This window comes from Rhinopithecus bieti, unplaced genomic scaffold, assembly GCF_001698545.2.
Source record: "Rhinopithecus bieti isolate Rb0 unplaced genomic scaffold, ASM169854v2 scaffold_9876, whole genome shotgun sequence".
Taxonomy (NCBI): domain Eukaryota; kingdom Metazoa; phylum Chordata; class Mammalia; order Primates; family Cercopithecidae; genus Rhinopithecus; species Rhinopithecus bieti.
In genome coordinates this window covers 1,156,414-1,171,528 of record NW_016806295.1, presented here as the reverse complement: position 1 = coordinate 1,171,528, position 15,115 = coordinate 1,156,414, and the positions used below count along the sequence as shown (strand labels likewise).

Here is a 15,115-nt window from a genome sequence, read left to right as displayed (position 1 = left end):
AAAAAAAAAAAAAAAAAAAAAAAAAAAAAAAAAAAAAGAATGGAACTATCAGACAGGGGCTATAAAAGAATTCTTATGAATATATCTGAAGAAACTGAGAACAAGCTTGAGAGCTAGAAAATTTTGTAAGAACCAAAAGGAAATTCTAACACTAAAGCGTGCAATATCTGAAACTTTAAAAAGAAGTCAATAAATGGGACTAACGTCAGATAGACACAATGAGAGAATTCAAGGACTGAATATTGAATATAAGTCAACAGAAAACAGACTAGATGAAGCATGGAGAGACAAAGAAATGGGATTACAGCAAAGAACAGGAAGCATATGGAATAAAGCAGGCTTCTCCATCTCAGCACTGTTGACATTGGGGCCAGATAATTCTTCGTCTTGGGGAGCCATCCTACGCACTATAGGACATTCAGCAGCATCCCTAGCCCCTTCCCTGTAAGTGTCAGTAGCATTCTTGTCGCCAACTGAAGCAACTGAAATTTTTTCAAGATAATGCCAAATATTCCCTGGGGAGAAACACTGCCCCTGGTTGAGAATCACTGAGATAAAGTGAAAACTGTGGTAAACATGTAATCATTGTCCCAAAAAGAGAAGGCAGATAAAATAGAGCAGACGTTATATCTAAAGAAATATCTAGGCTGGGCACGGTGGCTCACGCCTGTAATCCCAGCACTTTGGGAGGCTGAGGTGGGCAGATCATGAAGTCAGGAGATTGAGACCAGCCTGGCCAATATGCTGGAAACCCATCTCTACTAAAAACATAAAAATTAGCCACGCGTGGTGGTGCACGCCTGTAGTTCCAGCTACTCGGGAGGCTGAGGCAGAAGAATTGCTTGAACCCAGGAGGCAAAGGTTGCAGTGAGCTGAGATCACGCCACTGTACTCCAGTCTGGGCAACAGAGCGAGACTCCGTCTCAAAAGAAAGAAAGAAAGATCTGGCAACAATTTTCCAAAACTTGTGAATGAAACTGAGGAACAGATTCAATAATTCATTCTGAATCCCAAACAGGTAAAACAAAAGAGCAGAAACATTTTCTTATCATAGTAAAACTAAACTGTTGAAAATCAGAGACAAAGAATACAATTTAAAAGTGACCAAAGAAAACAAGAACAGAGAAGCAACAGTAAGGCATATAGCTGGCCTCTTAAGAGAAGTACTGGAAATCAGAAAACATTAGGGTGACATACCACAGACACCGTGCTGCATACAGAAGTGCTGTAACTAACCAGCAACACCTGTAGCGAACCGGCAACACCTGTAGCTAACCAGCAACACCTGTAGCTAACCAGCAACACAGTCTGTATTTTTGAATTATCACGCAAAAATTAGGCAATATAAATAAGTTTTGAAACAAACATGGAGAAATTGTGCTACTTCCAGACCCTCATGAAAAAGAAGTCTAAAGGGCAGAAGGAAAATTATATTAGATGGAAGTTAGAAGATACAGGGAGGAATTAAAGTAACAAAAAAGGTAAATATAGGAGTAAATCTAAAAGAATATTGATGGCAGAAAACAGTTCTACTCTTATAAAGTTTAAATATATTTATAGAAATAAAATACATGACAATAACAGTAGATACATTGCAATTATGGAATTAAAGTGTTGTAAAGTCCTCACATTGTACAGAAAAGTTGATGACTTTCATTAGACTTTACTTAGTCAAGGATTCCTATTGTAATCTCCAGATCAACCACTGTAAGATAAAAAGAAAGAAATATGACAAACAAACTAATAGAAGAGAAAATAAGAATAATATAAAACAAGCAATTAATCCAGAAAAGTGTAAGAAAAAAAGAGAAAAAAAGAACATAGAAGAGACAAGGATAAGTGGAAGTAAATAGCGAAGGATAGATTTAAACCCAAATAGATCAGTAATCACATTAGGGATAATTAAATTATAGAGATTCTCAAATTCAATTTTTTAAAAAACCCAACTATGTGTTACTTATAAGTATCATCATAAAGCATTTAAATACATTTTTAAAAATGGTTTTTAAATTACAAAAGGAATATAGATTGAATACGCAGTGATGGTAAGAGTTAAGGAAGAAGACATATAAATGTATTTTAAAACCTGTATTTGTTTACTAATGGGCCTAAGTGTGCCACTTTAAAATCAATGCCTGTTAATACTGCTTAAGGCACCATACATCATGTTTATACCTTTCAACTTTTAAATATTTAAATATTTCTCCACACATCTATACACATAAAGAAAAGATGCATGAACTCTGCCAGAATGCCTTGTGTGTGATTTTACCCCTTGATTTTCAACTTCTTGATTCCTTTTAGGTTTAATTCAGCTCCTGTACAAACACATATTACTTTTGTCATTTTAAGAAACGTATCTTATAAAAACATTATTAGATCCAGTTCCTGGTTCCTGATACAAGAAAATCAGAAGTTACAACTTTGTCCTAACAAGTAAAAGGGTGAACACACTAAAAAAACAACAGCTCTTCTTGGAGCCAAACTAACAGGGGAACACATAGGATGAACTTCTGCTCTCAAGATTGGAGGGACAAACAGGGGCATACAGAGAGCCAGGACTTTCCAGAGCAGAGACTAATCAGCAAAACCACCACAGGAACCAGCAGCAGAGTAAGAAAACCTGAACTGGAATTGGCAAATTCCTGGAGGCTCAATTTTAACTTTGAAAGTTAAAATTCCAAAAGGATTCAACCATAGGGGTTCCCAAATATCATGAGATTTACCTCCAGAAGCTCTACCAGGTTCCCACAGGAAATACTGAAGAAATGTTCCCTTGTGCTTCCACCAGAGACAGGTGAAAGAAACCATTTGGAAATGTGCCAGAACTTTCTATTGTTTTCAGTAAGGCCTGCCATCAGGAAAAATGAATTAACCGTAGTCTAATCCTCTGGGGTATTATCAGAGCCTACCTGACCCAAGGGAAGGGAAATACTGAACTCCACCCACTCTAGCCATCCTATGGCACCCAAGCGGGGAGAAACAAACTGTGAAACACCTATGAAGTTCGTGTCCAGAGGCACAGGCTCACTAAAACACTGAGACCTAATCACAGGAGTATAGAATGCTTCCCCTCCCTCCACACCTTACCACTACATTAGTAACTTATTAATTTACAGCAGTTCCTTTTACCTGGCATATCATGGCCACCAATCAAGAAAAAAATCACAAAGCACACTAAAAGGCAAAAAACAAACAAACAAATAAACGAAAAACACAAATTGAAGAGACAGAGCATGCATTAGTACCAGATACGGCAGCAGTATTGGAATGATCAGATCAGAATTTACAACAACTATTTTTAATATGCTAAAGGCTCTAATGAAAAAAGTAGACATCATACAAGAACAGTTAAACAATGGAAGCACAGAGATGGAACTCCTAAGACATAACCAAAAAGAAATTCCAGCAATCAAAAATAATGTAACAAAAATAAAGAATGTACTTGATGGCCTTACTAGTAGATTGGATACAGCTGAGGAAAGAATCCCTCGTATGAGGAATGTTAACAGAAATTTTGAAAACTGAAAAGCAAAGAGAACAAAAACTGAAAACAACAGAATAGAATATCCAAGGATTGTGGGACAATTACAAAAGGTGGAACATATGTGTGATGGGAATACGAGAAGGAGAAGAAGTAGGGCAGTGTTCCCCAACCCCCAGGCCACGGGCCTGTACCTGTCCCTGGACTGTTAGGAACTGGGCCACACAGCAGGAGGTGAGGGGCTCGTCAGGGAGCATTACTGCCTGAGCTCTGTCTCCGGTCAGATCAGCGGCAGCATGACATTCTTACAGGAACACAAACCCTATTGTGAATTTCACATGCAAGGGATCTAGGTCGCACGCTCCTCGTGAGAATCTAATGAATGCCTGACAATCTGAGGTGGAACAGTGTCATCCCAAAACCATGGCCCCCGACAGTCTATGGAAAACCTGTCTTCCACAAAACAGGTCCCTGGTGTCAAAAAGGTTGGGGACTGTTGAAGTAGAGAAAGGAACAGAAGTATTTGAAACAATGATTGAGAATTTCCCCAAATTAGTGTCAAACACCAAACCACACATCCAGGAATCTCAGAAAACAGCAAGCTGATACATGTGGGGAAAAAAAATCCAACATCTAGGTATATCATTTCAAACTATAAACAATTAAAGACGAAATCCTGAAGGAAGCCAAAGGGGGACAAAATACCCTTCCCTTTAGAGGACCAAAAAGGCAAGAATTACATCTGACTTATATGAAACCATGCAAGCAAAAAGAGAGTAGAGTAAAATAATTAGAGCTGAGAGAGAAAGTTACAAATCTAGAATTATTGAAATCATCCTTCAAAGGATAAGGAAAAAAAAATACATTCTCAGGCAAAAATTGAAGAAATTTGTTGCAAGCAGACCTGCCTTTAAAAAATGTTAAAAGAAGTTCTTTAAAAAGAAAGGAAATGATACAGGTTGAAAGTTGTATGAAAATTAAAGAACCACTGAAGAAGGAAAAGTGAAGGCAAAATAAAACTTTGGTTTTTCTTATTAATTTATCTAACAGAAAACAGTTTGTTCAGAATAACAACAGCAACAATTTTTTTATACCTATATGTATATATCATATATAATACATACATATATGCACACACATACATACACACACACACACATGCACCTTATAAGAAATAAATGGTACAAGGGACAGGAGGAAGATATCCATGTTATTTTGCATTATAAAGTGCTCGTGTTACCCATGAAGTGGTATAACGTAACATGAAAGGTGACTTGGGTTAGCTGTAAATGTACGTTGCAAACTCTAGGGCAACCACTAAAAAAGTAAAGAAAAGAACTATAACCGATACGCCAAGAAAGGAGGGAAAACACAACCACATAAAATGCCCAACTAAACCGTAAAAGTTGGAGTGGAAAACAAAAACTGAAATAAGGAACAAGGACAACAAAAAAAAATCAGTAACAAATACGACAGTTATTGATCCAACTATATCAACAATCACTTTGAGTGGTCTAAAGGCATCAATTTAAAGACACTGTAAGAGCAGATCAAAAACCAAGACCCAACTGCATGTGCCTACATAAAAACCAGAGTACTCTAAATATAAAGACACATATAAATTAAAAGTGTCCTATGGATGGAGAAAAGTATACCATGCTAACACTAATCCAAGAAAGCAGGAATAGCTATGTAAATTTCAGATAGCGCATACTTCAAAGCAAGGAAAGTTTCCAGGGATAAAAAATGGTATTTCTTAATGATAAAAAGATCAATTCTACAAAAAATACTTAACAGTACTTAATGTGTATGTGCCCAAAAACACAGCATCAAACTAATGAGGCAAAAATTATTAGACCTACAAGGATAAATAGGTAAATTCATTATCACAGTTGGAAACTTTAACACCCGCCTACCAGAAATCGAAAGAACCAGAAAGCAGAAAACCAGTATAAACATGGTTGAACTCAAAACATTGTACATCAATTGGATATAAGCAATATCTATAGAATATTTTATCCAACAACAGTAGAATACACATTCTTCTCAAGCTCACATGTAATATTCCCTATATTTGTGCCACAAAATGAGCCTTAACAAATGTAAAAGAATAGAAATTACACCTTGCCTGCTAAAAGAATACAAAGAAATTAAATTAGAAATCAGTAACAGAAAGATTACTGAAAAATCCAAAAATACATGGGAATTAAACAATATGCCTTTAAATAATACATGTCTCAAAGAACTCTCAAGAGACACTGAAATATTTTAACTGAAATGAAAATGTAAACAACTTACCAAAATTTGTGGGATGCAGCAAAAGAAGTGCTTAGGGGAAAATCTATAGCACTTAATACAGTATTAGAAATGAAGAAAGATCTAAAAATCAATATTCTAAGCTTCTACTTTAGGAAACTAGAAAAAAAGAGCAAATTAAATCCAAAATAAGCAGAGACATATTAAAATTAGAGCAGAAATCAACAAAATTGTAAACAGGAAATCAATAGAGGAAATGAACAAAACAAAATGTTTTTTGAAAACAATCAATAAAATTAATAAGCATCCAGCCAGGCTAAATTAGAAAAAAAAGAGAAAGGACAAAAAGTATTAATATCAGAAGTAAAAGAGAAGGCATCATTACAGATCCTATGGGCACTGAAAGGTTAACAAATAAATACCATGAACAATTCTGTGCTCGCCGATTTTATAGCCTAGATAAAATGGACCACTCCTGGAAAGACAGAATTTCTCAAAACTCAAACAAGAAGAAATAAACAATGTGAATGGGCCTCTATCTATTGGAGCAATTGAATCAGATAATAATAACCTTCCAAAACAGTAAGTAACAGGTCCAGAAGGGCTCATTGGTGAAGTCTACAAATTTAAAAAAGAAATTATGCCAATTATCTACAGTCTCTTTCAGAGTACACAAGCAGAGGCAATACTTCCTAAAACATTCTATGAGGCCAGCATTACCCTAACACAAATGGCAGATAAACACATTATAGGAAAAGATAACTACAAACCAATATCACTGATGAACATAGATTCATAAATGCTCAACAAAGTATCAGCACGTTGTGGTGGCTCACGCCTCCAATCCCAGCACTTTGGGAGGCTGAGACAGGCAGATCAACTGAGCTCAGGAGTCCGAGACCAGCCTGAGCAACACAGTGAAACTCTGTCTCAAACAAAAATTTAAAAATTAGCAAATTGATCTCAATAATGTACAAAAAGAATTACATAGTATGATCAAGTGGGATTTATTCCAGATATTCAAGGTTGGCTCAACACTAAAAAATCAATTAATATAATCCATTACATCAACAGGCTACAAAAGAAAAATCATATGATTATATCAATAGATGAAAACAATTCTGACATAATCCAACTCCTATTCATCATAAAAACTTTCAGTAAATGGAACAGAAGAGAACTTCCTCAACTTGATAAATATATATATCATTAAGTATGATGTTAGCTGTAGGTTTTTTGTATGTGTGTATATACATATTTTCATATGTATGTATAAAATATGTATATGTATATATACAAAATATTTGTATATGCTTAGCATAAATATAAATATATAAAATATATGTATATATTTGATATTAAATGTAAAGTAAATATGTACATTTTTAATTTTTATATATATTATATCATACTTAAAATTTAGTTTTATTTGTATCAGTGATACTATCCAAGAAAAACCTATAGCTTAACATCATAGCTTACTGTAAGAAACCTGGGAAGCGTTCCCACTAAGATTAGGAACAGGTCAAGGATGTCCCCTCTCCCACTCCTTTCAATAGCACACTGGAAGTACCAGCTAATATGAAAGGACAAGAAAAAGGAAATAAAAAGTATACAGACTGGGAAAAAAGAAATAAAGCTGTCTTTGATTGCAGATGACATGATCATTTATGTAGAAAACCCAAAATAAATGACCAAAAAAAAAAATCTCCAGGAGCTAATAAACAATTACAGCAACTTTGCAGAAGACAAGGCTAACATGTAAAAGTAAATGGCTTTCCTATATTTTGGCAATTAACAAGTAGAATTTGACATTGAAATCATGATACCATTTAACCCCTCAAAAATTGAGCACTTAGGTACAAATCTAGTGAAGTATTTACAAGATCAATATGAGTAAAACTACAAAAGTCTTACAAACAAAATAAAGGAAGAACTAAAGAGCTATTCTACGTTCATGAATAGAAAAATTCAATATTGTCAATATGCCAGTTCTTCCCAACTCGATCTGTAGATTCAATGCAATCCCAAACAAATCCCAGAACGTTATTTTGTGGGTATCTATAAAGCAATTATAAGGTTTGCAGAGAGAGGCAAAAGACCTAGAATAGCCAACACAGTGTTGAAGAAGAACAACAAAGCCGGAGGACTGATACTACCAAACTTCAAGACTTAGGATAAAGCTATAGTAAAATCAAGACTGTGCTGTTGATGAAAGAATAGACAAAGAGACCAATGAAACACAACAGAGAACCCAGAAATAGACTCATAAATATAATCAACTGATCTTTGACAACGATGCAAAGGCAATAAAATGGAGCAAAGATCGTCTTTTCAACAAATGGTGCTACGACAACTGGACAACCACATGCAAAAAGATAAATGTCCACACGGACCTTATACACTTCATAAAAATTAACTCAAAATGGACCACAGACCTAAATGTAAAGTGCAAAACTACAACACTCCTAGAAGATGATAGTGGAAAACCTGTATGACCTTAGCTACGGCAATAACTTTTTAGATACAATACCAGAGGCACAATCCATAAAAGAAACAATTGAAAAGACGGGTTTCACTAAAGTTAAAAATGTATGTTCTGTGAAATACGATGTAAAGAGAATGAGAAAACAAGCTACTGACTGGGAAAAATATTTGCAAAAGACATACCTGATAAAAGACTGTCATCAAAATATACAAAACTCTTAAATTCAGCAATAAGAAAAAAAAAAACACTTAAAACTTGGTCAAAGACCTTAACAGACACCTTACCAAAGAAGATCTACAGATGGCAATAAATTTATGAAAAAATGCTCCACATCATGTCACCAGGGAAATGCGAATATAAAACAATGAGATACCGCTACACCCCGATTAGAATGCTCAAAATCCAGAGCACTGCTACCGCCAAATGCTGACGTGGATATAGAGCAACAGGAGCTCTCATTCATTGCTGGTGAGAATGTAAAACGGTACATCCACTTTGGGAGATAGTCTGTGATTTCCTCAGAAAATCAAACACACTCCTAGCATACAAACCACCAAGGGCCCTCTTTGGTATTTACCTAAATGACTGAAACCTTATGTTCACATAAAAATCTGCACAAGATGCTTATAGCAGCTTTACTCATAATTGCCAAAATTTGGAGGCAACCACGATGTTCTTCAGGAGGTGAATGGATAAATAAACTGTGCTACATCCAGACCAATGGCATACTACTCAGTGCTAAGAAGAAGCGAGCTATCAAGCCATGACAGAGTATGGAGAGGGCATAAATGCATATTACTAAGTAAAATAAGTCCATCTGAAAAGGCTACGGACTGTATGATTCCAATCATACGACATTCTGGAAAAGATTCAACTACAGAGACAATAAAACATCACGGGTGCCAAGAATTGTGGTGAAGGTAATGATAAAAAGGTAGAGCACAAAGAAATTCCAGGAGAGTAAAAATACTCAGTATGATACCATAATGATGGTATTATACACTATGCCATTTATACATTTGCCCAAACCCATAGATCATACAAAACCAAGAGGGAACCCTCTTATAAACTGTGCATTTGGGGTGATTATAATGTGTCAATGTGGGTTCATCAGTTGTAACAAATATACTACTCTAGTGGAGAATGTTGATCACTGAGGAAACTGTGGGAAATCTCTGTACCTTCCTCTTAATTTTGCTGTGAAGCTAAAATTGCTCAAAAAAGTAAAGATTTTTTAAAAATGATAAAGATCAATACCTGATTATACCTTCAGCATTTCTTTTTACAATATATGCTAGGTATGTGGGTTTTATAATATTTGATAATATTTTGTTGGAGTTGTAGCATTTTAAATGGTGGCTAATGAATATAAAATCATACATTTTGCAAACCTAAGCAGAGGGCCACCCAAAGGAATTTAGATAACACATAAGCCCTTAGGATACTGGGCTCCACAGCCCTGCCTGCCATCTTCAGTGCCAAAGCCTAAGTGCATGACCACTTAGTTCTACTGTCTTGTGACTAAAGCTTCCAAAAAGCTGAATCTGCATTTCAAATCAATAAAATACCAAAAAAATCAATCTTGTATAATTATACGTTTTACATTTGTATATAATTACATGTTGGTTCATATTACTCATTTTAACAAACTTGACTTCTGGACATGCTTCATAACCAATGTATATTTATTTTATGCAAATCACTTAGAATGGCCTTTAGATGCATGTGCTCAGGTGACTGACTAAACAGTACAAATAAAGGAGAAACATTACGGAAACTTGGCAGATCAGACCTTACATATGCATCACTTCAAAATGATTTCTTATGTATTATCTCATTCCCAGCCCAGTTACAAGCCCAGGAAGTAAATTAATAATCACCAGAAGTCAGTGTATGCATATAAGAATAATTTAGGCACTTTCACTTAGCAAATTTATTGATATATATTCATGACGTTTATATACACAGTTACACATCATAGACAATATATCCAAAACATCTCTTAAATCTGCCCCCTTCTCCACATTCCCACAGTGGCCATCCTAGTTTCAACCTCCTTGTCCCTTACCTTTCTCTCCTCCTCTCTAACACATCTCACTCACTGCTCTCAGCATCTTCTGCTTAAGCAGAAATTTGGTTACTTCCCTCCCCTGTTTAAAAATCCACCATATCTTCCCCCTCTGCCTAGTGCTTCATGAAGGAGCCTGTTGAGTAACAGCAGGTCAAGCAATTCCTTTGAGGACTCATGTTGTGCCTCTAAAATGTATGCAAAGTTTTTTCACTCCAATCTATAATTTATACTTGAATTTAATACAAATATCAAGGTTTGGACTATTTCCATTTCTGGGAAAATATGCTATGGCAGGCTGGTCTTACAGCTTCACAAAACCCCTGGCACACTGCCTCCTCGTGCCTTCGGAGATGCCTAGACTAGAGCCAGGTAAAATGCAAACTTGCAGAGGAACTCAGGACACCTCACACACTGCAACCTCACTGTCCCCACACTTATCTAGCACCTCATACCACAGAAAACTCATAGCCCCCTTCCCCCCGCCCTTGTAAGGCGTCCTTCTAAAGCATAATTCTTACAAAAGGGTCTGTAAAACTATCAGTAGTTTGGTCAGTACTATATTGGTTTTTTAGAATGTCTCAAAAAACATAGCACATTAAATTTTCTGAGAAGTCTTGCAGCAAAATCGCAGTAAAGATCAACAGGTTGCCAGTGTCCCACAAAACACATGTTGGAGGTGAGCTGTCCTCCACTGTACTTTCAGCCTTTCCTCAGCCTGTACCCATTACCTGGAAAAGATATCCTACTTTCAGTGGCAAACTCTTTCTCATTTTTGGAACTCTAACTACCATCTCTTTGAAGCCATTCTCAGCTGCTCTAGTTGAAAACAATGTTTTCTAGCCCTTTGTATAGATATGTATGTTAAATTTCATCACATGTAGTAATTTGGGATTTACTTTTTTTTTTTTTTTTTTTTTTGAGACGGAGTCTCGCTGTCGCCCAGGCTGGAGTGCAGTGGCGAGATCTCGGCTCACTGCAAGCTCTGCCTCCTGGGTTCAGGCTATTCTCCTGCCTCAGCCTCCCGAGTAGCTGGGACTACAGGCAACCGCTACCACACCCGGCTAATGTTTTGTATTTTTAGTAGAGACGGGGTTTCACCATGTTAGCCAGGAAGGTCTCGATCTCCTGACCTCGGGATCCTCCCACCTTGGCCTCCCAAAGTGCTGGGCTTATAGGTGTGAGCCACTGCGCCCGGCCTGGGATTTACTTGTTAATCTCCCTAGCCAGCTCATGAGATCTCTGAAAGGAAAAATAATCCATCATCTTTCTGTTAATTCTCAGAATTTGTCAAAGTCTACAATAGGAGCTCAACAGGATTTGTGGAATAAACTGATTAAAGAGTAAACGATCTTTCACAAAAATAAAATATATAACATCATATGGTGTCTTCCTATCACTCCAGTTGGGAACCTCTGCTGACCAAAAAAAGGAATCAATAACAATATCTGGGAGTAGGAAAACCAACTACTATGGTCTCTAGAACAGCCCAGTTAAAATGAGCAACAAATGTGTAAAGAGAATCTATATCAGCCAAGATTTTGCCATGTGAAGGCTTTATGAGAACCATTGTGTCTCTGTCCAGTGGGCTGAGATTTCAGCTGGAGAGACCCGGCTCCACTTCAAAAACCAGGCAGAACCAACCAAGTTAGGCCGGAATACAAATGTTTGCGTATTTCGTTATGTCTGATAGACTTCAGCTTCATCCAGCATCTCAGGAAAGTCACATTAAACTAGTTACAATTCATCCAGTTTAAATAAATTAAATGGCTTTGTTCTGCCGAAGTTACCAAGTCTAAAGGAAGCAGCAGATGAAAGACAAAGGACTTGCCCAATGTTTCTTCATAGCCCTACCTCTAATCACAGAGTGGCCTTGGGCAAGGGACCACACCTTTCTAGGCATGACTTCTGGACCTCTGAGTTGAGTAGTTACCTAATTAAGATGGAGCATACCTTCAGTGAATCACCAGTGTGTGGCAAGCACTTTATCTTATTTAATCCTCTCAAACCCCTCTGAAGCAGGTATTATTCTAACACATGAGAAAACAGGGCTCCGAAAGGTAAGGGAGTTTGTTCAAGGCCACTCCAGGAACACAGCATTGCCTGGCTTGGAAGTTCAATGTGTTCACAGCCAACCCCATGGCTAAAGTGAGAGAGAAACTCTCTCCTGCCCCCTTCCCATCACCTCTGACTGCTGACAGCCTTCTTCACAGGCATTTCCTAAGGACAGTGGACTGCCATTGACACAAAGTGCCAATTAGCTCTTTTTGTAATTTTCTAACGTGACAAAAGTTATTTTAAATGTTCATGCAGTGTAACACTAACCTATGCCTAAACTTCTCCTAAGACTCAGAGCTCCTCCCAATAAGTTGGTTTCTTACGTGTCTCTTAAAGAAGCAGAAGTTCCCAGAAAAAAAGCCTGCAGCTTCTCCCTGAGTAGTCTCTTCTCCAAGAGAGGCTGCCGCAGCCTTTGCAACCTCAGGAGCCTGTTCTACTGACTTCCTCCTACTCCTCTACTGAGGGGCTACTGCACCATCACCCCTATCCAGGCAATACAGGGACACCCCCTCCAAGGGAGACAGCTGTGGAGCAGACACAAACAGTGAGGCAGCCTGGCTGGAGCTGACCCTCGGCAAATGGGGGAAGAAGGGGCTACTACTGTCCCTTTCTCACCCTGTCACACACCACTTGCAGGGTGTGTCAGCTCTGCTGCCTGGTCTTTTCATGTGGTTTCTGCATAAAAATGACCAAAATCACATATCTAGCTTTAAGGTCTCTTCAAGTTGTTTCCATATTCTTTAGTTGATCACAATGACTGATGAGGTACTACAGTGTCCATTTTATTAGCCAGAAAGCCAAGGCTCAAGATGCTTAAGAAACTTACCTAACAGCAGCCATTCAGACACCAACAGAGCCAGAACTCACCGAAGACCCCAAGTACAAATCTTGAGCTCTTTAAAGTAACTGAGGAGCTGCTCTGTAAACAGCAACTTTTGCTGCTCTGCAACTCATAAGACTGAACCTGCCTTCCCCTACAGCTCTTCTCTGATAATAACTTTTCCGCATCATCACATATACATTCAATATTTTAAAGCATGATTCTGTCTGCAGGAGAAAGAACACATTTGAGGCGAGTGTAGTGTTGGAAAGGAGGCAATGTATCACAGCAATTTTAACTAGGTTACATGATATACCATTCATCAACATGCTAGCGCGGGTAACTGTTTATTTGTAGGATTATGAAATATCACCTCTTATCTTTTTCCACTTTGCCAGGTGGCTCTTAGCACAATTTGTTTTTTAACCAGGAATTGTGGCTATTGTCTCACCTCTTTCCTATCATGCTGTCCCTCCCAATGAACATCATTATCCCTGTGCCCCACCCTGCCCCACTCCAGGGTGCTCCACAATAGAATCCGATACTCTGTATAGACATTTATAATGAATTAAACACTTGTGTGAAGCATTTGTATTATACGGAGACTATACCATGAATATTGAATATCCAAAGCAGCAGAGAGGAACAAAAGGCAAGTTTACACAGATTGGCCAATGAAGTGGGCACTAGCAAGGCTGCAAGGCAAGAGGCCCACGGAACTGGTGGCAGCTGCCTGGAGGCACAGACACGTGTATTCCTGATGGGGAACCCTGAGTCCATGGAGTAGGACTCCTGGTACCTGTCCTCGCCAGGAAGGCAAAGCATGCCCATTCCTCAGATGGGGTCACAGTGGAAGTTCACAGCTGGCCCTCTTACCCTCTGCCTGGACAGATTTGCCAGCTGCAAAGCTCAGGGGCAGGCCTCCCACCAAAGAAGTTACATATCATAGGCGGCAGAAAAGTCTAGAAGTGGCTAAATTGACACTCAATGCTGGACTGCATGTCAACACTTACACCATAAGGGAGACTAAAAAGTGAGTATCACCTGTTCTTGCTACTGAGTCCCAGTTCAGGATGCTTGAGTTTCTAAACTGAGGGAAAGGTGGGACCCAAGTACCCACGTACAGGTGGCCGGAGTGACGGAACAAGCTTTACCAGGTTCCTCCTTGGCGGGAGGAGAGACGGAGAACTGAGACACTCAGGAGAGGGCAGGCTGGGGACAGAGTCAGAGCATGGCCCTGCCTCGCCTGGGGCCAGCTAGAGTGTCCCAGCCGAGCTCCACCGCCTGGCCGCCCGACGCTTCCTATAAAGCCCCTCGGAGCCCAGGGAGGGGAGAGGGCAGCCCTGTGGGCAGGCGGGACTCACCACGTCCATGATCTGCAGGAGGCTCAGGGAGAAGTAGACGGTGAGCGGTTGCGAGTCATTGGCCACGGGCCTCTCCAAGGGGTTGTAGTTCTTGACCAGCTCCTTGTAAAGCTTCCTCTGGAACTCGCCTTGCAGGGACACTTAAGGAGAGGAGACCCGGGCAGGGGGCTCAGGGCAGGCCGGCGGGGGTGACTCCCGACTCCCTCCTGCCCGCGGCCCCGCCGCCCACCCGGTACAGCCCAGACAAGCAGCCCCCGCAGCGCCCCCGCTGCCCCTCGCCGGCGGCGGGGAGACCCCAAACCTGGCCCAGGCGCGGGGCGCACAGAGGCGCCCGGGACGTGCCCGGGATCCCACGGAGAAGTGGAGGGCGGGGAGGCGGCGGCTTTACCATGCAGGAGCGACGCGGTCAGAGCCAGCCAGACGCCTCCCTGCGAGCAGCGCATGTTGAGTCCCGGAGCTGCCGCGGGCCGGCGCACCTCACGTATCGGCTGTCGCCCGGGCCTGCGCCTGCGGCCACAGAGCCGCCTCTCCGCTCGGCTCGCGCGCCTTTAAGGAGCCGGGCGCGCGCCCCCGCCCC

At 39.7% G+C, this 15,115-nt stretch overlaps 1 protein-coding gene across 1 annotated transcript in view; it reads right to left on the bottom strand.

The window, feature by feature from the left end:
- Positions 1–15,082, bottom strand: part of CHRNA7 (cholinergic receptor nicotinic alpha 7 subunit) — a 142,778-nt gene extending 127,696 nt beyond the window's left edge. The window contains exons 1-2 of the mRNA XM_017875403.1: positions 14,927–15,082; positions 14,539–14,678 (exon numbers count right to left, since the gene is read on the bottom strand). Of these exons, the coding sequence (XP_017730892.1) occupies positions 14,539–14,678; positions 14,927–14,981 (195 nt within the window). The 5' untranslated portion in view covers positions 14,982–15,082. The remainder of the gene's footprint in view (positions 1–14,538; positions 14,679–14,926) is intronic.
- Positions 15,083–15,115: the final 33 nt, after the last annotated feature.